This window comes from Oryza glaberrima, chromosome 4, assembly GCF_000147395.1.
Source record: "Oryza glaberrima chromosome 4, OglaRS2, whole genome shotgun sequence".
Lineage (NCBI taxonomy): Eukaryota > Viridiplantae > Streptophyta > Magnoliopsida > Poales > Poaceae > Oryza > Oryza glaberrima.
Window position 1 is genome coordinate 16447541 of NC_068329.1, and position 20655 is coordinate 16468195.

The window sequence follows — 20655 nt, forward strand, 5'->3', positions numbered from 1 at the left end:
CACTCGTCTTATTTAAAAAATTTATACAGATATAAAAAATTAAAAGTTGTGCTTAAAGTACTTTAGATAATAAAGGAAGTCATAAATAAAATAAATAATACTTCAAAAAAAATTTAAATAAGACGAATAGTCAAATAGTACAAGTAAAATATCAAATCCTTGTATTAGGGGGACGGAAGGAGTAATAAAATTGACTACGAGCATTATCTTGTAAAAGTATTCTAGGATACTAAAACAAGGTGTGTTCCCTTTGGGAGAACTTCCCCCGGAAAAGATAAAGTCCAATTAATCATCATTCCTTGAGAGACCGACGTCGCGACGAGACGACGCGAGGATCGATTGGACGCAATATCTCTGCGCTCCGGTGATATGATCTCAACATGATCGCATCGATGTGACGACGTCATCATCAATCCCAGCTTCCTTCCTGTCGCCGTCGATGGCCGGTCACCCGTCCGTCAGCAGGTTGAGAAGTTGGGAGTCTTTTATAAATTTGTACAGTAGTAGTTGTAAAGCTTTTGTTTGGTTGCAGCCTTTTGTCTCTCTCCCGAGCACAACGAAGAGAGCATATTTTGTTGCTGACCGACAATTTCCTTTTACCTGTAGTATTACTGATCGACAATTTTATCTTAATTAAGTTTTAAACTTTTAGCCTTCCATACTTATGGTGTTCAAATTATTAAGAAAAAGAATTACTTCCTCCGTCCCAGAAAATATGTCGTTTTAAGGAATCACACACAAATTAGTGTTCAGCACAAATGACTAAATTACCCTCAATTATTAGATTCAGCTCCCATTTGAATACAGCCCAGAATGTTTCACACAATTACAACTATTGCAGTAAAAAAATGAATCAACCACACTGAATGCCACGTAGAATTTACAAAGGTAAAATGGCGCCAAGGCCACAATGACCATACAGGAGAAAGCAATCATTAGCCTAATTCAAACATTTGAATCAACCAATTAAGGATACTTTGGCGCCTAGTTCTGCCCTTCAATATTCCATAAGCCCTGAAGAGACCATCCATTTTTTATCTCAATCCATTCCATCTCCCTACAATCCAACCCACAGTCTTGGAAGACCATCTTTTACTTCATCTCAATTCACTCATCTCCCTGTAATCCAATCCAACACCACACATATGAAAATGGTTACAGATCTCAATTTACCGCTAGAAGAGGAGGGAGATGGAGGAGCTTTACCTAACCTCAATGGAGGAGAAGCTGATATGGAAGAAGATGGAAGACTTGCTGCTGGCCAAGGAGATAACCTTGATCAAGTTGAGTGGCAGGCACATGTACATGCTCTACATGTTTTTGATCTCAACCTACATCCTTTTGATCTCAACTTTGAGGCTACAGAAGAAGAAGAACAAATACACCTAGGTAAGTTGATTTACAGCCTTTGATTCAAGGCTTTAGTTTCCAAGGCAAGCATAATATTGTGTAGACTGCTCCATTTCAATTTTGCATTCAATAAAGAGTTCTTATCTACTTAATGAAGACTAAAATGACAGGATTAGGTTATACTCATCATTTAATTTCTGTTAAACACAAAAGTGTAAATATACATGTGAATAGATAATGTTTTTCTTAGTGGAACAACTGCTGATGCTATGAAAACTTTTTCTCACACTTTCCTCCATCTGAAGATATCCCATGAACTGATCAGTCAACATAGCTAATAAAAAGATGCATGGGCCTGGGTTCCAATGTTATACAGAAACATTAAACTAAACTACTGAAACTAGATTGTGACTTGGTGAGCTATTTCCTAAAGCATCAAATACAAATTTATATTTGCATAGGTGAATGAACAGTACAGATTTGAAAGCGTGAACATTACCTTGGGAAGCAATTGTGGAGAAGTCTTGCAAATAAATTTCCTGCAAAAAGAAGAAAAGTAGCAACTTAATGCCCATATGAAAGTTAGGGGTTGAACCATATCACTGTTACATGAAAATTATGTGGAGAAAACATAACTTTAGACCCAAAATTGTTTTTTTTTATAAAACTATTACTGCCCATACAAACTGGTGAGCCTATCAACCACCCCAAATATTATTTTTGCAGAGTTTCTGCCTCACAACAGAGAGAAACAATAGTACAATAGACAAGTATGTTTGCAATAACTATCGTTAAATATTGGAAAGGAATTGAATGGCAAAGCACATGCATAGCTATATCAAAATACTTTTTTTTGGGAGATACATCACAATATTCAGACTAAAACCAGCAATTGAAATTATTTATGGGAAATAAATATAAGACTGCAATAGTAATAAATATAACATTTGATATCTTCTATCATTCAGCATAGGAAAGATTTCAGATTTTTCAGTAACTACTTCCTCCGTTTCATAATGTAAGTCATTCTAGCATTTCCCACATTCATATTGATGTTAATGAATCTAAATAGATATATATGTCTAGATTCATTAACATCAATATGAATATGGGAAATGCTAGAATGACTTACATTGTGAAACGGAGGGAGTAGCATGTAATTTTGACACATATAACATTTAACTTTCTTCTTCTTTTTTTTTGTAAACATAGAGTTATACAATTACAAAAGCAGAAAGCACATTGCCATGAAAACTGACTCAAGTAGGCAAGATCAAGTGCACTAACCAGCATGTGATTTTGACAGCTTATGACCACCAACACATGGAGCACGACCTGCATGCCAATGCACACGTATATGAGGAACAACAACAAGTTGAAGGTAAAGTTCATGACTTTTTTAGCAGTTAAAGGTTGTATAAAGTCTTGATTTCATAAAATTAAATAAATGTGTACAATCTGATTAGCGCACATGAACTTACCATTTGAAATAATTTGTAGATGGTGATGATGCTTTGCAACTTGAGCTGGAAGCATTGGAGAACTACCTTCAAGACTATGGAGTGTACGCTGATGCTGTAAATGTTGTCTTTGATGTAGAGGAGTTTCCCAACTCACATGAGGTTCAACATGCAAATGGAAATGAGCGAAGTCAGTCAAGAGATTTGAAAAACATGGAAAGGCGAGCTATTTATGCAAGGTTGCTTGAGAAAAGTATGAATGGAAAATTAGAAAAAGACACCACAAGTATAGTTGCTTGAGAGTTCCATGTCAGCATCCGTACCGTCCAACGTATATGGAAGAGAGCAAAGGTTTGCCGTGAACAGGGAATAGCAGTGAATGTTGATTCAAGGAAGCATGGGAATTCTGGGCGCAAAAAGGTTGAAGTAGACTTATCCCTTATAACTGCTATTCCATTACAGCAAAAGAGTAATATACGGTCACTAGCACAAGCCCTAGGTGTTCCGAAAAGCACATTACATAGGTGGTTCAAAGAAGGGCTGATACGGCGTCACTCTAACTCACTAAAGCCTTATTTGAAGGAAGCAAATAAAAAGGAAAGGTTGCGGTGGTGTGTTTCTATGTTAGATCCAAGCACATTGCCAAACAGCCCCAAATTTATTGAAATGGAAAATATTATCCACATAGATGAGAAATGGTTTAATGGCTCAAAAAAGCAGAAAACTTTCTACCTTTATCCGGATGAAGAGGAACCATACTTCACAGTTCAAAACAAAAATGCCATTGATAAAGTAATGTTCTTAGCAGCAGTTGCAAAGCCTAGGTTCGATGATGAGGGTAACTGCACTTTTGATGGAAAGATAGGCATTTGGCCTTTTGTTAGGAAGGTAACATATCCTTCTTACAAGTGCTATTCACATACACTTATTTATGGTATTTATTTATTAATCTAACTTATTTCATATACTAACAGGAACCAGCACAAAGGAGAAGTCGTAATAGAGAAAGGGGGACACTAGTGACCAAGCCAATTAAGGTTGATAGAAACACCATAAGATCATTCATGATATCTAAAGTGCTGCCAGCTATTAGAGCATGTTGGCCTCGAGAAGATGCAGGAAAAACCATATGGATTCAGCATGATAATGCTAGAACTCATCTCCCAATCAATGATGAGCAGTTTGCTGTTGCAGTAGCCCAAACTGGACTTGATATTCGCCTCGTGAATCACCCTCCAAATTCCCCGGATATGAATTGCCTAGATCTTGGATTCTTTGCTTCACTTCAGTCCTTAACATATAATAGGACATCTAGAAACATGGATGAGCTAATAGAGAATGTTCACAAGGAATACTGTGACTACAATCCAACTACTCTTAATAGGGTATTCCTTACACTACAATGCTGCCACATTGAAGCCATGAAAGCTAGTGGAGGGAATAGGTATAAGATCCCTCACATGAACAAGGAGAGGCTAGAGGCACTCGACATTCTACCTAAAGCCCTCAGTTGTGATCGTCAAGTATATGAGAGAGCCATGGAGTCATTGGCAAACTAGTGGTGGTTATTTTGCATTATATATGTAAATTGCCGACGTTATGCATGTATTTGTGGTTTGGAGAACATGTGGTGTTATTTTGTGTTATATATGTAAGTTGCTAGCATCATCTATTCATCTATCACTACGCCATCTGCAGGTTTTGGCAACAACCAATATGTATTTTGAACAGTCCTCATATAATGTGTTATATATGTATTTTCACTGTCTGTTTCATCCTTAACATATATATCAATGGCTAACTATCATATAATATTTCTAAACTATATGAATCATGCATTTTTTTGTTATTATATAATGATACTTTTGATATATTTGCAACTATACTTTATACATAAATATCCCGCAGCAACACATAATTAGTTTGCACAATCATTTAGTAAAAAACTACATGTTATCTGACATATACGCAGAATCACAAAGAAAATATAATGTCGGTTATATTGTGCACCAAATGCTTAGCATACTCAACTTGAAATTTTGCAGTACTATATTTACAATCAAAATCTCGCAGCATAGACTACAAGAAGTTTCTTTTAGGTTCGAGGTGCAAGGAATACTGAGCTAAGTAAACAAATTCACCAAACATGGCACAAAATAAGCTTTAAAAGGTCCTTATAATTAATTAGTTAATTACACATATTGATCAAGCATCAACTGATTACAGACTACGCAAAAGGAAATGTGCACCAAACAGGCTTGGTACTCATGCTAGTTCTTCATTTTTTACATATATGCAGAGATCAAAGTAATTTAGCCAAAACAGGATTCCATTTCTCTAACCATGATCTCCTCAGTACTAATTCAATACTACTACTTGTAATATGTCTTACTCCTACTGATAGTAGTACTAATACTCCTACATGTCATATCTTCCATGGCATTGTTAGTGGGGTATGGTGAAGTACAGGGGAAGTAAAAGCCGTAACATACTTTCACGAATTTCAGCAAATTCGTCAACGCCCTCATCTCTGGCAGCTACACCAGCATCATCTTGTAGGCCAGCCACCTCCTCCCCACCGACCAGCTGCTCAATGCCATCCATGTGCTGCTCCTCCAAGTTGGCGGAGATGTCTTTGTCCGGTTTCTGCTCCAAGTTGTGGACACCGCCGCCACTTTCCTCGTCCTCGAAGTCAGGGACGACGCAGCCTTTGGGTGGCAGCTCGGAGTCGTGGACGCCGCCACTTTCCTCGTCCTCGGAGTCAGGGACGACGCAGCCTTCGGGTGGCAGCTCGCAGTCGTGGACACCACCACTTTCCTCGTCCTCGGAGTCAGGGACGACGCAGCCTTCGGGTGGCAGCTCAGAGTCGTGGACACCACCACTTTCCTCGTCCTCGGAGTCAGGGATGACGTAGCCGTCAGTTGGCAGGTCGGAGTCGTCGACACCGCCACTTGCCTCGTCCTCGGAGTCAGGGACAACGCAGCCGTCGGGTGGCAGCTCGGAGTCGTCGACGCTGCCACTTGCCTCGTCTTCAGAGTCTGGGACGAAGCCACCGTCGGGTGGCAGCTCCGAGTCACTGACGCTGCCACATGCCTGGTCCTCTGACTCAGGGATGAAGCAACCGCCGGGATGTCACTCCGCATCAGACAAGTATCCATATGCATGCTGCTCCTCGGTGAGTAACTGGACACCGTCAGCGCCGAGCACCCCACCACCACGGCGCTCCTCGGTGAGTACCTGGACACCGCCGACGCCAAGCACCCCACCACCACGGCGCCTACATCTACCTCACCTTCCTCCACTTGCCTGTTGTGCTTCGACGTCTAGTTCCGCCACCCTCCGCTTGGGTGCGGCCCTTCTGACCAGGCGAGCCGTGACCTCCGATGCTGCAAGGGGCAGTGAATCGTCGTGCGCCGGCCGCACCATTGTCATGCGCCCACGCCGACTGTGGAGGGGAGAGGCGAGGTGAGGAGGCTAGGGATTGGGGATTGAAGTTTAGTGCAACATAGGAACCGAATCGAGGTGGGGAAGAGTGGGGATTAGGGTTGGGGGTGACGGAGGAACCGAATCAGGACGGGGAAGATTGAGGATCGTGTGGGGGGCGATGGAGAGCGATGGAGATTGGGGATCGGCACGGAAGCGCGGTGGGAGGGGGGCGAGCGGCGAACGAGTCGAGATTGGGTGCGGATGGGGGCAAGAGCGAGAGGATAAGATCGATTACTGTATTAGCGCAAAAAATAAAAAAAAAACTCATTTTTTTTCCCGTTCCACTTCCACATATACGGAGGGGCCTACCACTTCTCTCTACAACAGTACAATGACATGTTTTCTGGGACAATCCGGGGGCGGTGAAACATCAACTTTTCTGGGACGGAGGAAGTACAATTATAATCCTACGTCAAATAAAAAAAGATAATAATGTCCACATTCCCCATATCCTCTCTCCTAGGATTTATGACACTGACCAAGCTAGCCAAATACTTTCATAGTCACCTCCAGCTCCTATAAGAGTTAGCACCCACTTGAGCTAAGTTTAGAGTTAGATCTAGGAGTTGAAGCTATACCAAATAGATCCTTATTCCCCAAAGGCCTAAAACCGATAAGGAGCATCGTTGATTCTGTTTGCCTTAGAGATGGCCTAGGCCCAGCCCAGCCCAGCCTAGCCCGCACATCCGTTCCATTCCGTTTCAGTGCACTACACGCTACCATACACGAGAGGGAGGAGAAGTCAATACAAGTACGGTGGCTAGGGGCGGTAATGAGTCCAACATTTTAGCCTACAAAGAGGTTTTGGCTCAAAAGTGATTGGGCTGGGATTTAATAGATTTTTGAGCTAAAACTATTTAAGCGCTAAGGTGGGTTGTGAAAGGGCCCATGGGCCCTAGCTCATTACCACCCATCAGTGAATGAGGCACAGAGAGAGAGAGGCCACCACCACTCACTCCTTCAACTTCAATGGCAGCTCGGTGTAGTTCAAATTTTGAAAACTTTCAAATCAAACTTTGAAAATTTTGAACTCAAAATTTAAATTTGTAAAACAAATTTTGAAAACTTTCAATTCAGATTTAAAAATTTTCAACTCGAGATATGAAAACTTTCAACTCGAATTTGAAATCTTTCGACTCTAGATTTAAAAACTCTCAATTCGAGATTTGAAAACTTCCAACTCGAGATTTGAAAACTTCCAACTCGTGATTTGAAAACTTCAACTCGAGATTTGAAAACTTTCAAGTCAAGATGTAAAAACTTTCAACACGGAACATTTGAATACACGTGTGCTAAATATTAAAAAAAATCAGAAAAAGCGAAAAAGAAAAAGGAAAAAAGAATGCGAAAAATGCAAAAAAAAAAAGAAAGAGAAAAAAAAATCGCCGCGCACGGGATGGGCTGCTAGCTGGCACGCACACGAATTAGCTTCTGCGGTAAACCCACAGGTACAAGAATTAGATCGTACTCCCTCCGTCCCATATAGAGATGGCAATGGGGAATTCACCGTCGGGGGTCGGCTCTGCGTCCCCATCCCCGTGGTGAAAAAAATTCACCGTCCCCGCCCCCGTCAACCATGACGGGGCTACATTTTCTCCAGCCCCGATCACCACGCGGTGAATCTATCCCCGTGGTTAACCCGCCCCGGTTAAACAACATGGTCAGCGGACGGCGTGCTGGCGAGTGGCGATGAAGACGAAGGGCTCTGGCGGCGGGCAGCGGACGGCGGACGGCGGACGAACGTCAAGACGAAGACGGTAGGCTCTGGGCGGTGCGACGTCGGCTCCCGACGGCGCGACGATAGCTGCAGGCGCCGCCCCGCGTCGCGTCGACGCCTGTAGGCGCCGGGCGGGGTGACGACGGCGGCTCCCGGCGGCGCTGTGGTGGGACAGTGCCTGCGCCTGCGCCGCTCGAGAGGAGGCGGCGTCGCACACTCGCGCGTGTCTGGACAGCAACGGTGCGAGAAGAGGAGGCGGCGCGCGAGAGAAGGAGGTGCAGCGGCGCGCCTGGTGGCTGGTCCGGGAGACCGGGACAGGCGGCGGCGCAAGAGGAGGAGGAGCAGCAGCGGCGCGCACGCCTGTGGCTGGGAGCGGCTGGGCAAGTCTCGATCTGGATCTGACGATGTGGAGTTTAGGGTTAGGGATTATATACCTGTTAATTGGGCTTTGATATTATGGGCCAAAACATCTGAGAAAGTCTAGATTTGGTCCTAGATACAATATATGCAGGTCACCGTGGGGGGCGGGGACGGGGAATGGAGCACCGTCCCCGTCACCGTCATCCCCGACGGTGATAGGTTTGAGACCATATGATTCCCCATGGAGGATAAATATCAACCATCCCCATCCCTTAATATGTGAAATCACCGCGGGGAATCAGTGATCAGGTCCCCATTGCCATCTCTAGTCCCATAATATAACAACCTAGAACCATATGAAACATTTTATAGTATAACAAATCTGGACATGAGCCTTTCTGGATCTGTTGTATTATGAAATAAGTTGCTATTTTGTGGTTGAGGGGTACGATTAGATCAAAGGCAAGAAATGAGGGAGGCAAAGTAGACTTACTCGAAACCGTTATCGGGCCGCTGATTCCGTTTGCCCTTGAGATGGCCCTGCCAACATATTCCAGCCCAGCTCAGTCCAGCCTGCAGATCCGTGTACACGGGAGGGAGGGAGTTGGAGGAGGAGGAGAGGACACGTGTACTTACGGTGGCAGAGCCGCTGAGGCGCGCAGAGAGAGAGAGGAGACGCCATCACCACCACCACTCCACCTTCAATGGCAGCTCGCTCGTGCAGGTTCCTCTACTCCTCCTCCTCCTCCCCCATCGCCACCACCTCCCCGCTGCTCTCCCCCACCCCCTCCGCTGCCACTAGGAGGAAGCTTCTGCTCTCCTCCACCTGCGGCACGATCGCCTCCGCCGCCGCCGCGTCCGCCATGGAGGGGCAGGGCGCCCCCGCTGCTCCCGGAGGCAAGGGAAGCGCCATCGTCGTCGTCGACTCCCACCTCCACGTCTGGGCATCCCCGCAGCAGGTGCGCGCGCGCCCTAGCCGTTGTTACTTACATTCCCCAATTTTTTTGAAGGTTTGCTTTGCTTTACGGGTGGCGTGTAATTCGCGCGTGCAGGCGGCGGAGAGGTACCCGTATTTCCCTGGGCAGGAGCCGCCGATCCGTGGTGACGTCGACTTGTTGCTCCAGGTTCTCCTCCATTCATCGGTCCCTCGCAAAATAATAATCATCTGCATTCAATCTTGTTTCGTCTTTTGCTAGAAATGTCTGTACATTTGGATGGGTGATAGCCTTGTTGGTTGGAGGATTTTTCATGTTTCTGTCAAAAATTTTGGGGATAACACTTGAGCTGCTCGATGGACAGTTTTTAACTTGGGAATTGGGACTTTATCGATTGAGGAAGACATGGCTATTCAATTCCTGTGATGGACAGAACCTGAATATCACTTAGCTGCTAAAATAGTGTTGCTAATTTCAGTTGAAATATCCATCCTGTTGATTTTTTATCCCCAAATGGTTTGGACTAACATCATGGGAGTGATGAACTGATGATAGTCAGTCTTTTGTGGTTATAATAGTTAATTGGAGATATTGTTTTGAACTCTGTTCCCTCCCTTTTTTTTTCTAGTGTATGGATGAAGCCGGAGTGGACGGAGCTCTCATTGTTCAACCTATCAATCATATGTTTGATCACTCATTAGTTACTAGGTAAATGTTTCTTGAATCCATCTGATCTGAAACTCATATGGTTTTATCGATTAAAAGAAGTTCAATTATAGGATTCTTTCTCTGATATGTTAATGCACATACCAACACAATAAACTAGGTTATAATTTGTTGATTTTGTTTTTGTTGTAGCGTGTTGAAGAAATACCCATCCAAATTCATTGGCTGCTGTCTTGCTAATCCTGCAGATGATGGAAGCGGCATTAAACAGCTTGAACATCTAATTGTACAAGTACATACCTTGGAACTTTCCCAAACCTAAAAACTGGTTCAAACCTACAGTCTGATATATGATTCATTTGCTTCTCACTAGGAAAAGTATCGTGCTGTCCGGTTCAACCCCAACTTATGGCCGTCAGGTCAAAAGGTTTGTAGGGGCAACTGTGCTGTATAAATTTTCATGTTCTCTTGAATGTTGATTATCGTAAATGATTTGGACTTCACAAGTCAGAACACAAAATGCCTTAAAATTATAGATGACAAATGAGGTTGGGAGGTCATTATTCGCTAAGGCTGGAGAACTTGGAGCACCAGTTGGAATCATGGTGATGAAGGTAAAATGCATTCCTCTGCCACGATGCATTACAATGTGCATAGACTTGTCTTCTTAGGGTACTCACAATGTGCAAGTGTTACATAGTAGTTTAAGATTTTGTATGAAGTTATCTAATTCTAAAATGCCAATGGGAGCAAAAAGATTAGCAGACAAGGTGCAGGCTGGGTTTCGAAGTAACTGCTGAAAATAATAACTTCTATTGTTACTTGCCAAGTTTTTGCCAGCTGATTCTAACATTTGCATCAGTCAGGCTCTGGAATGGCACAGCTATGATCACAAATGTGAAATTCTTTTGTATGGAGGTGATCATTGCTGAAAGTATGACTATTCTTCTCCTTTCAGAATACTGTTGGTGCCACCATTGCCATTTTACAATAAAGCCTACATTGTAACACTTGCACGTTTTGAGTAAAGTAAAAGGCATGTTCTTTTGGTCTACTAAGGCCTAGGTACTCTAGAACATAAAAGGAAATTTCATATGTTTTCTTTTGTCACTGTTAATCTATTCGTTCATGCTCTTTGCACATGCAGGGAATCAGTACATATATTCAGGAGATAGAGGAGCTCTGCACAGATTATCCAAAAACTACTGTTATTTTCGATCATATGGCTTTCTGCAAGCCACCAATGTAAACTTTTTTTATTTGCTTCTCCTGAACTGTAGTATTTGTAATCCTTAGCCAAGTGCTTCTTGTCTGTGTTAATGCCATTTCCATTGACATCCAGGAACATTGAAGAAGAGAAGGCCTTCACTTCATTTCTAGAACTATCCAGATTCCCTCAGGTACTTCATGAAACCATTCCAAATTAATGGCTTGTCTAATTCTACTTTAACCATTTACATGCAATTCTTTCATAGTTACCAATAACTTGTGAAAAAAATATTTATTGTAAATTTAAGCTACCTTTGGTACTTGTTGAAGCCTACATTCTTCCGTTTCTCTTATCAGAGATCATGGGTCAGTAGCTTTGTTTCCTGAACCGTGAGGTTTAGTACTCGAGGATTAATAGTATTTATGCAGTGATGAAATTATAGGAACCTAAATGAAATGAAAGAGATTGATATGATCTTTAGTTCCTATTCAAGTTTGCTGGTTGAAGACGGTATTGTACAATAAGTTTCTCAGCTATGGAATGGAATCAGTTCCTTCTGTTTGACACCGTTACACTTACACTGAATCACTGATGCTATAATGCTTGACTTGAACAGATTTACGTCAAATACAGTGCGCTCTTTCGTATTTCAAGAGAAGCATATCCATATGAGGACACATCTCAGCTTCTTTCCCGTGTGATCTCTAGCTATGGAGCGAATCGAATAATGTGGGGAAGGTAATTCACACCTTAAGTGGGACCTTCATTTTAACATATGCTCTGCAACTAGTAGTACCCCAATAAGAAGTCTTCTAAGGAATTATGCTAATAACACTACTATTGATCAATCGATTAGTGTTGAAGTCTTACAAAACCCTCCAGTAAGAATAACATAATCCGCACTCCTATTAGAAATCTGTAATGGACACGAATAGATGATCTCTTGCATGCTTGCAAACCCCAGTACCTGTATAAACTTCTTATGCTCTGCACTTATTCTGCAGTGACTTCCCCTTCGTTGTTCCTGAATGTGGCTACAAAGGGGCCAAGGAGGCGATCTCTCATGTCGCCGGCAAGATACCTGTTTCCTCGTCAGATTTGGAATGGATCTTAGGCAAAACAGTGACCCAACTGTTCCAAGGTGCATGGGTTTCTGCATGATAGGGGTGTCATTGGTTAGTGTAGCTTTTAGTGGTCAGTAAATATCCTTGCAATGAGAGGGTGAAAAAGATTCTTGTATGAGAGGAAAACGGCGTTATCCAGTTAAAGCATTATTCCTTCTATTCGCTAATTGATAACCTGTTTAGGTTATCCTTTTTTGCAAGGTATTAAATGCTTATATACAATAGCTCGGCTGATTGCAAATCTTTCTGGTCACCCAACAAAGCACTTCAAAAGTTCATACTTCTAGTGCAAAATTGTCCAAAAATATTCAGCATGTGAAATGATCTCAAGAAAATGATGAGATCATTATAAATCCAAAATCTCTGTTTCTACTCGATAATGTTTTGAGACCCGTTTGGCACTAAAATATCATTACTACGTTGTTTTCCTTGTGTTTCTTCATGGGATGGTTTGGGAGTTTAAGCAAACATCTTAAGCCGATGGGCTGAGAAATTGTCCTCCCAATCAAGGCCTCACAGTGGTAGTATTACTTTTCAAATAAGCAAGCTATATAGGCATCACACATTTTCTTTTTATTTTTTCTAGTCAGTAATGAATATGTATACCAGCCTTACATTACAACAGGATTAACAATAACGTTGCATACAAACTCAAAAAGTAGAGGAGAAAAAGAGGAAATTATGGTCGAAATGTACAGGTAGACAACTGGAGAACACAACCAAGTACTGTAGCTATTATGTACTTCCTCCATCCCCTAATATAAGGGATTTTGACATTTTACTTGCACTGTTTGACTATTCGTGTTATTAAAAATTAGAATTATTATTTATTTTATTTGTGACTTACTTTATTATCCAAAGTAGTTTAAGTACAACTTCTTATTTTTTATATTTACATAAATTTTTTTAATAAAACAAGTGGTCAAACAGTGCAAGCAAAATGTCAAAATCCGGAGCGAGTATCACTCTGCTTGTTTGGCACATATTGACCTAGCGTGGACTAAACCACATGATCAAATTGTGCCTGTACATGATATCATCACCATACCAGTCAAGTATGGACAATAAGAAGCTAACGACGCCATCGATGCTAGCGGCGAAGTGTTTTTTCCCCTAGTTAGTAGTAATTGTTAATGAGTGTTTTTGTAGTCGAGACATCAAGGCGCTTCATCAATGTCTCGACTACCAAAAACATCTTCTCCAAATACTTACCAAGACATCAAAACACGGTAATTAGTAACCAAACCTCTTGTTTATACCAGAGTTTGTTGGAGAAGATAATGATGCTGATATATATACTACATAAGTAAACTTTCAAACGGACATAGTGAGGGAAAAAAATATAATGAATGAAAAAGAAGAGGAATACAAATTAAAATAACATAAGTGAGATAACCTATGAGCTACCATGATCAATGTTTATGACATTTCAAGTATAGTTTCTAATGAATGAATTTAAGGAACAACCATCGATAGTAGACACCATCTCCATCTATTGAGGTTAGGGTTTATAATGTGGCACCAATTTTTGCTGGTGCATGTCTATATATTTTTGAAACCATATGGACAGAAAAAAAATTATTGGTACAACTAGCTATTCTCCTTATATTTCAATTATAAGTTCATAACATTAAATGATAACCTACATTTGCGGTACTATATAATTTTTCCACTATGTTTTGATCGTTGACGGTAGGCGTTGCTTGACCATTCAGAGCAACTTTCCATGCTCCATGTAACCGCTGACAGTCGTGGTAGGATACTTTCTTTTACAGATAAAAGAAAGAAAAATCATACATATATATATATCATCATTCTAACATTTTGACATAAACAAGACAATAAGTACATCAAATGGCTCTACCGTTTTCCTTGTTTCCTTTACATCTACATATTAATTGTAAAACTATATAATTTTCTCTTTTATTTTTTTAGTCTTCATGAGGGGTCGTTTGACATTGTGTCTCGAACCGACCTCTCATGTTTTAATCATATTTTAAGCACCATTAATTGTTAATAAGCGCTTAAATCTATTTTTGCCTACCTTTTATGATCCTCACATTTATATTTTCATGCAAACACGATAGTGAAAGGTTAACACATTAACCGGCTCTACTTTCCACGTTTCTATCACAATTTCTTATTAAATGCTAACCACATTTGTAAAACTATAGTATAACTTTCTCTTTTATTGCTAACCGTGTAAAGGGGTTTCTTGATATAACCGTTAACGGTCAACTATGTGCCCAATATCCAATTTAGAGGAGTTTCTAGCTATAGCAGCTTCGATATATTCTCACCTAGATTATGAGAAGTTGTACCTATAGAATCCAGAAAATAAATTAGAAGATAAAAAAACCAGCTACCAACCAACTGCTTTTCAGAATCTTAAAGCCTCATCGGTTACCCATATTCCCCAAAAAGCCAAAACGACTTATTAGGGAATAAAAATTATTAATTTATAAGTAAAACTTGTATATATTTGTTTGTAGCGACTTAAAAGTTAGTGTAAAAAGAAATTATGTCGAAAATATCTTAAAATTAGCTTCAAATCAATTTTTTTGCTTTTGTTTTGGCTTATTAGTTCAACCGATAAGAATCTTATACTCCCATTATTTGGCTGATTTGAGAAATCAAACGAAACGTCATATTTACAAATAAAAAATAATTTATTAATAAAATTTTTATAGACGTGTTCTTAATAATCTAAAAGCAAATACTGAAAATAAATATCAAAACCAACTCTAAATTAAATATTGAAAATTCAAATTTCGATTAATAAGTATAAGCATAATAAAAAAAATTGAGGCCGTTACTTTCTCAAACATAGGCAAAATATCTCGATAGGCCATTTCCCGCACCTCTTCATGATTCCCAAATTTATTTTACCACCATCACGATATAAGTATTGGTTTTAACCGACCTTCAGGCTTCAGCCCGGCAAGGACGAGCGGATTGTATCTCTGCAAGTCTGCATCACGCGACCAAAAATAAACCCGCGGAGAAAAGAAAAAAAAAAACACAGAGAGAGAGAGAGAGAGAGAGAGAGAGAGGAGACATGGGAGAGGAGAAGGGAGAGAGAGTAGAGAGACGGGAAGCGATGGCGGCGGCGGCGGAGGAGGAGGAGCCCGAGCAGGTGCCCATGGTGTTGGTGGCGCCGGGGAAGCTGGTGACCCCCGAGCAGTTTCAGCGAGCCCGAGCCCTACCACGCCAGCTGGCGGCGGTGGCGGCGTCCCCGCGGCAACCGCGCCCGCTCGCCATGCAGCAGCAGCAGCAGCAGATGTCGCAGTCGATGATCTTCGGGCGGCCGTCCGCGCCGGCGCCGACGACGCTGCAGGGGTTCGGGTTCGGGCGCGGCGCAGGCCCTGGTGCGGCGGCGGTGGCGGCGCGTTCGGCGCCGAGGGGGATGGGGATGGCGGCGGGGCCGCGTCTCGCCATGCAGCAGTCGACGACGACGGCGATGATGCAGCAGCAGAAGGGATTCGGGTTCGGCGGCGCTGGACCAGCGGCGGTGGCGCCTTCGCCGCGCGGGATGACGATGGCTGTGGGGCCGCGTCTCGCCGCGCAGCAGAAGCAGAGGCAGCCGACCCTCGCGCCGCCGCCGCCGCCGCAGCAGAATCAGGGCTTCAGCGGGGCCGGGGCTGGGGCGATGGGGGTGCCTTCGCCGCAGGGGATGGCGGTGGGAACGCGTCTCGCCATGCAGCAGCAGCAGCCGTCCATGATCCCCGCGCCGCCGACGATGACCACGCAGAAGCAGCAAGGAATTGTGTTCGGCGGTGGCGCAGCGGGAGCGGGGTTAGCGCCTCCTTCGCCGCGGGGGACGCCAATGGCGACGGGGCCGCGTCTCCTCATGCAGCAGCAGCAGCCGTCGACGATCCTCGCGCCGCCGCCGCCGACGCCGACGCGGCAGAAACAGCAGGGAATCGTGTTCGGCGGTGGCGCAGCAGCGGGGGTGGCGCCTCCTCCTTCGCTGCGGGGGATGCCGATGGCGTCTGGGCCGCGTCCCGCTAGGCAGCCGCAGCGCAAGCGGAAGCAGCGGACCCTCGCGCCGCCGCAGCAGAAGAATCAGGGCATCGGCGTGTCCGGGGCCGCGGCTGGAGCTAGAGCTGCGCCCGTGTCTTCTCCGCCGAGCGGGATGTTGGCGGCGGTGGAGATGGCGTTGGGGGATATGGCGGAGGACGCTCGGAAGGCGTGCAACCCGGACATCACGACGCCGTTCGCCTCCGTCGAGGACGCCATCAGCAGGTACGCGTGCTTCCCCTTCGCCGATCAATCTCCCTCCTCCTCCTCCTCCCGTCTCCGCCTCACTTTCTCTTCGTAGCGTTAAACTTTTTCTGCTGGTTTTTTTTTATTAGTTCTTCTTCGCCGCGGTGAACAGCACCGAGATTGATCGCTGGTTCCTAGTTGCGATCGACTTGCGTTTGCAAGGTTTCGTCCGTGTTTTAGGGGATTCGGGCTTGTATGTTTAAGTTTTTTGGTGCAGCGAATCTGAATATCTGATCATTCGTTAGATGTTACATTCTCTGAAGAGGGGTTTATTCAGAGGATTTGAGTCGACGCCAAACTTCTAGTGCTTGCAAATCAATCCATGAACAATTTTAACGAAAAAAACATTGAGGAGTTTCAGAATTGTTCGCTGGGTTAGTTCATTAAAACAGGGAAAAGGGCACGATCAGCAACTTTGATTTTTCGGTTTCATCGTGTTCTGACGAAATGCTTTGGAATCTAATGTTTGGCTAACTTCATTGTGAGAATAATCCATTTTGGATTAACAGGGACATTGATCCTTGATTAATAATACTGATTAGGTGTTTTGGTTACGATCAATTTCTGATAGTATAATTTCTATCACCACACATTAGAACCTACAGTATGTGATTTGAAACCAATGTTTCAGCATATAAACTTCTGTTGTCTCTGTTAGAATTGTGGCATGCTAATTAATCTTTACCCGTCTGATCACCAAAACTGTTTTTATCTTCTTTCGTTCATGTCTGCATTGTCAATAATGATGATGTAGCACACAATTCTTAACACTTGTCCAAGACTGATGCCATCATAGTGTAATGTATGTATGTTCACCGCATGGTATCCCAAATTCCCAATGATTCAGTGAAATTCATATCAATACATATAAGATTGATGCTGTCATATATGTATGTATGTTCACACTTTTGATGAAAGAAAACACCGAAATTCATATCAAGTATTGCTGCCAATCTCTGAATTCTGTATTGGGCCAAGAAGTTTCTTATGCGCAGTTGCTTTCATCCAGCTAACTACACTGAAAAAAAAAAAGAATCATATACAGTGAGTATGTGTACAGTAACTATGTTGTTCATGGACTGTTTTAATTTGCCCGCAGGCTGCTTCCATACAACGTGTACGCGGAGTACGAGGAGGACGAGATCTACGTCGAGGACCAGCCGCCGGCGAAGGACAAGTCGAGCGTGCAGGAGTGGGATGACGACCGCGAAGCCGAGGTGATCCGCATGGCGGAGGAGTTCGAGAAGCTGGTGCTGACCTACAACGTCGCCGTCCGGAAGTCCGGCGCCGGCGCCGCCCGCGGCGAGGAGCGGCTCATGGTGGAGAACCTCCTGCTCGCCGACGAGCAGCGCAAGTCGGAGCACGTCAGCGCCCTCGTCCGGCAGCAGCAGCAGCAGCTGGTGGCGCTGCAGAAGCAGCAGCAGCAGCAGCAGGAGGCGGCGCTGCAGCGGCAACGGATGCAGCAGCAGCAAGCCCTGCAGCGGCGGCAACTCTTCCTGGAGCAGCAGCAGCAGCAAGCAGCGCTGCAGCAGCAGCTCATGCTAGAGCAGCAGCAGCAGCAACAGATGATGGCAGCGCTGCAACAGCAGCAGCTGGCGATCTTGTTCCACGACCAGCCGCAGCAACCGGAGCCGCTGGGGCCGGCGTACTGGCTGGCGCCCGTGCATGCCGTGCCGCCGCCGCCGCCGCAGCAGCAGCAACAACCGGAGGAGGGGCAGGCGGGTGGCGCGGCCACCGAGATGGCGCCGCAGCCATTGAGGGAGCTTCGTGATTCGTGCTAGACAATGATCTGATCGAGCATGCGCGATCGTTTTTGTTGGCTTCGTGACTCTTTTTTGGTCCATATATAGATAGAGCTGAGCAGTGGCATTTGGCATGTGAATTGTGAACCTGACTCTTCGATTGACAAAGACCCAAGTTTTGGTTTATGAAATCTTTGAACTAATGTGGCTTGAAATTTCAGAATTTGTTCCGGGAGAGATAATCCTCTTGTTCAAGTTCCATCAGATGGGGACACGAACGAGGGCGCCGCACCCACCCCCACCCGCCGCCGACAACAAGAGGTACGTACGTGCCTTGTTGCTCTGTCTCTCATCTTGCTACCATCTTAATTTCGTCCAAGATTGAATAAATTGATCTCTCGTTTCGTTATTACTACTCCTGCGAGTCCGAGAAAAGATGATGCACTCTACGACTCGATCGCCACGCGCTAGAGTCCTAAACCGAACCTATGGCTACCTTACGATAACGGCTCTGTTTCTTCGATTAATTAACCACCTACTACTACTACTACTACTCGATCTAGTATATAAGTACCGCACCTGCGCCTCTTGCAAATCGATCTGCAACCACGAGATACGGCTTTCAATTACAAGAGAAATCCATGGACCACACCAAGGAATTCATCGACGAGCTCCACAAGCCCTTGACGGCAGAAGCGAAGGCGCGTATGGTGGCAGACGGGAAGAAGAAGGTTCAGCTTCAAGAAAAACAAGAGGAGGACGGCACTGCGCTTCGTCAGGGGAGTCGTCTTTCGGCTACCGACCTCATCCGGTACACCCTCGTGGGCATCCGATTTGCGTTCACGGCGGCGATGCACTACTACCACTATACACAGATGCAGATGGTGCCCGAGCTTACAGGAACTACTTTTGGCGTGTTTTACAATTGTTTTCACTATTTTTTCATTGCTATCATTATTCTAGCTAGCTATATGGGTATTTAAGTCAGTCTTGATGGCTTAATCCAATAATATCGTTTTGTTTTTTTAAGTTCTAATAGGTCCTTTATTGTTTGTAAGATCAAAGCTTTACTTTAATAAATATTTGAAGTATATTTTGTCCTATATGGTAGTACCGTTTTATGCATATTTGTTTTTTTATGCATATGTGTGGTTGTCTTTTCCCGTTACGATCATTGATCATCGTGGGAAAAAAAAATATTTTCGTTTCCCTGGTTACGACTTCTAGGATTGTAATTTTTTTCGCTCTACGAACAGAACTTCGCACCGTCTCGTACTGAGTCGTTATAAAAAAGAAAAATTGTGGAGTTGGCTGTTTCGTTGTTCAACAATGAGCTGTGTAGAAACAATTAGTTAGGAATTTTTAGAGGTACTAGTTGAGTGCCCGTGCCTTGCTACGGGACAAAAGTATGTATCCATTTTAAGTCATCGAGTAAAATAATGTTAAGTAATCATTAAGTGTAAATTATAACAAAACCTTAATATAGCCCCACATTCAAAGAGACCACTCGATCTCCACACGCTTAACCTAAAAAAATCATGTTTATGTACTGTTGCAAAATTGATAAGAAACGTATGTATACCTTTTATATTGCCCTTGCATTATATCGATCACAATACATCTTAAGAACTATCAACCATCTGAAACCATTGAAAATTTAAAGCTCCTCGCAACCCTAAGAACCTCTATCCATAATAGCACAAGGGGATAGAATGGCATATAAACTTGCAGGTTTCCCTTACAGGAAGGAAGTGTATTTTTTTGCACTGCTGCTTCCCTTTGCCGATAGCCATCACAGGTCACCGATAGCAACCGCCCACCATGGTGTTCTCCTTATGGGCCTCCTCTGCCTTTGCCTCCTCTTCCTCCACCTCGGCAAGGCACTTGGGTTTGTTTGCCCCAAGGGTAGCAGGTTTGTGCCTTCTGCAGGTGCTCCCCATCCTCAGCATAACTTGACTGCACTTGTTGAAAGGCAAAGCAAGAGGGTTATGTTCCATTCATGTCCTCACCATTCATCCACTATTGCAAGCGATTTGTGAAGTAAACAACAAATTCAGGTAGGATGCTTTAAAACACACTCCAATCATTTTTAAAAGAGTGACTTGGATCAGTCCAATAAATCAACAACCCATAGGTGACGCAACAGAAACTAATATGCAAGTACCATCACCGATTGTTTTCTCAAACCAGTGCGCAACATGCAGAAAAGTAAAAATTTGAAATTTATCTTAGGTGTCCGCATATTTACTTACCAATATTTCAAAAATTTGAACAATTCAACTCATCTAGGCGGGGGAGGGAGGAGGTGGTGGGTGGCGGCGGTGTCTAATTTGAAATTT

The 20655-nt window shown here is 43.6% G+C and overlaps 2 protein-coding genes and 1 pseudogene across 2 annotated transcripts; 2 read left to right on the forward strand and 1 right to left on the reverse strand.

Moving 5' to 3' along the window:
- Window positions 1-1097: 1097 nt before the first annotated feature.
- On the reverse strand, window positions 1098-6242 carry LOC127770044 (uncharacterized; annotated as a pseudogene).
- Window positions 6243-9019: 2777 nt separating this feature from the next.
- LOC127769679 (uncharacterized) lies at window positions 9020-12530 on the forward strand. Its single transcript, XM_052295293.1, has 10 exons — window positions 9020-9332; window positions 9426-9497; window positions 9937-10016; window positions 10167-10266; window positions 10348-10401; window positions 10511-10588; window positions 11122-11219; window positions 11317-11374; window positions 11801-11922; window positions 12189-12530. The coding sequence occupies exons 1-10, from the start codon at window positions 9078-9080 to the stop codon at window positions 12343-12345; spliced, it is 1074 nt and encodes a 357-aa protein (XP_052151253.1). The 5' UTR covers window positions 9020-9077; the 3' UTR covers window positions 12346-12530.
- Window positions 12531-15264: 2734 nt separating this feature from the next.
- LOC127769910 (uncharacterized) lies at window positions 15265-18514 on the forward strand. The gene is made up of 2 exons (XM_052295571.1): window positions 15265-16553; window positions 17674-18514. The coding sequence occupies exons 1-2, from the start codon at window positions 15367-15369 to the stop codon at window positions 18353-18355; spliced, it is 1869 nt and encodes a 622-aa protein (XP_052151531.1). The 5' UTR covers window positions 15265-15366; the 3' UTR covers window positions 18356-18514.
- Window positions 18515-20655: the final 2141 nt, after the last annotated feature.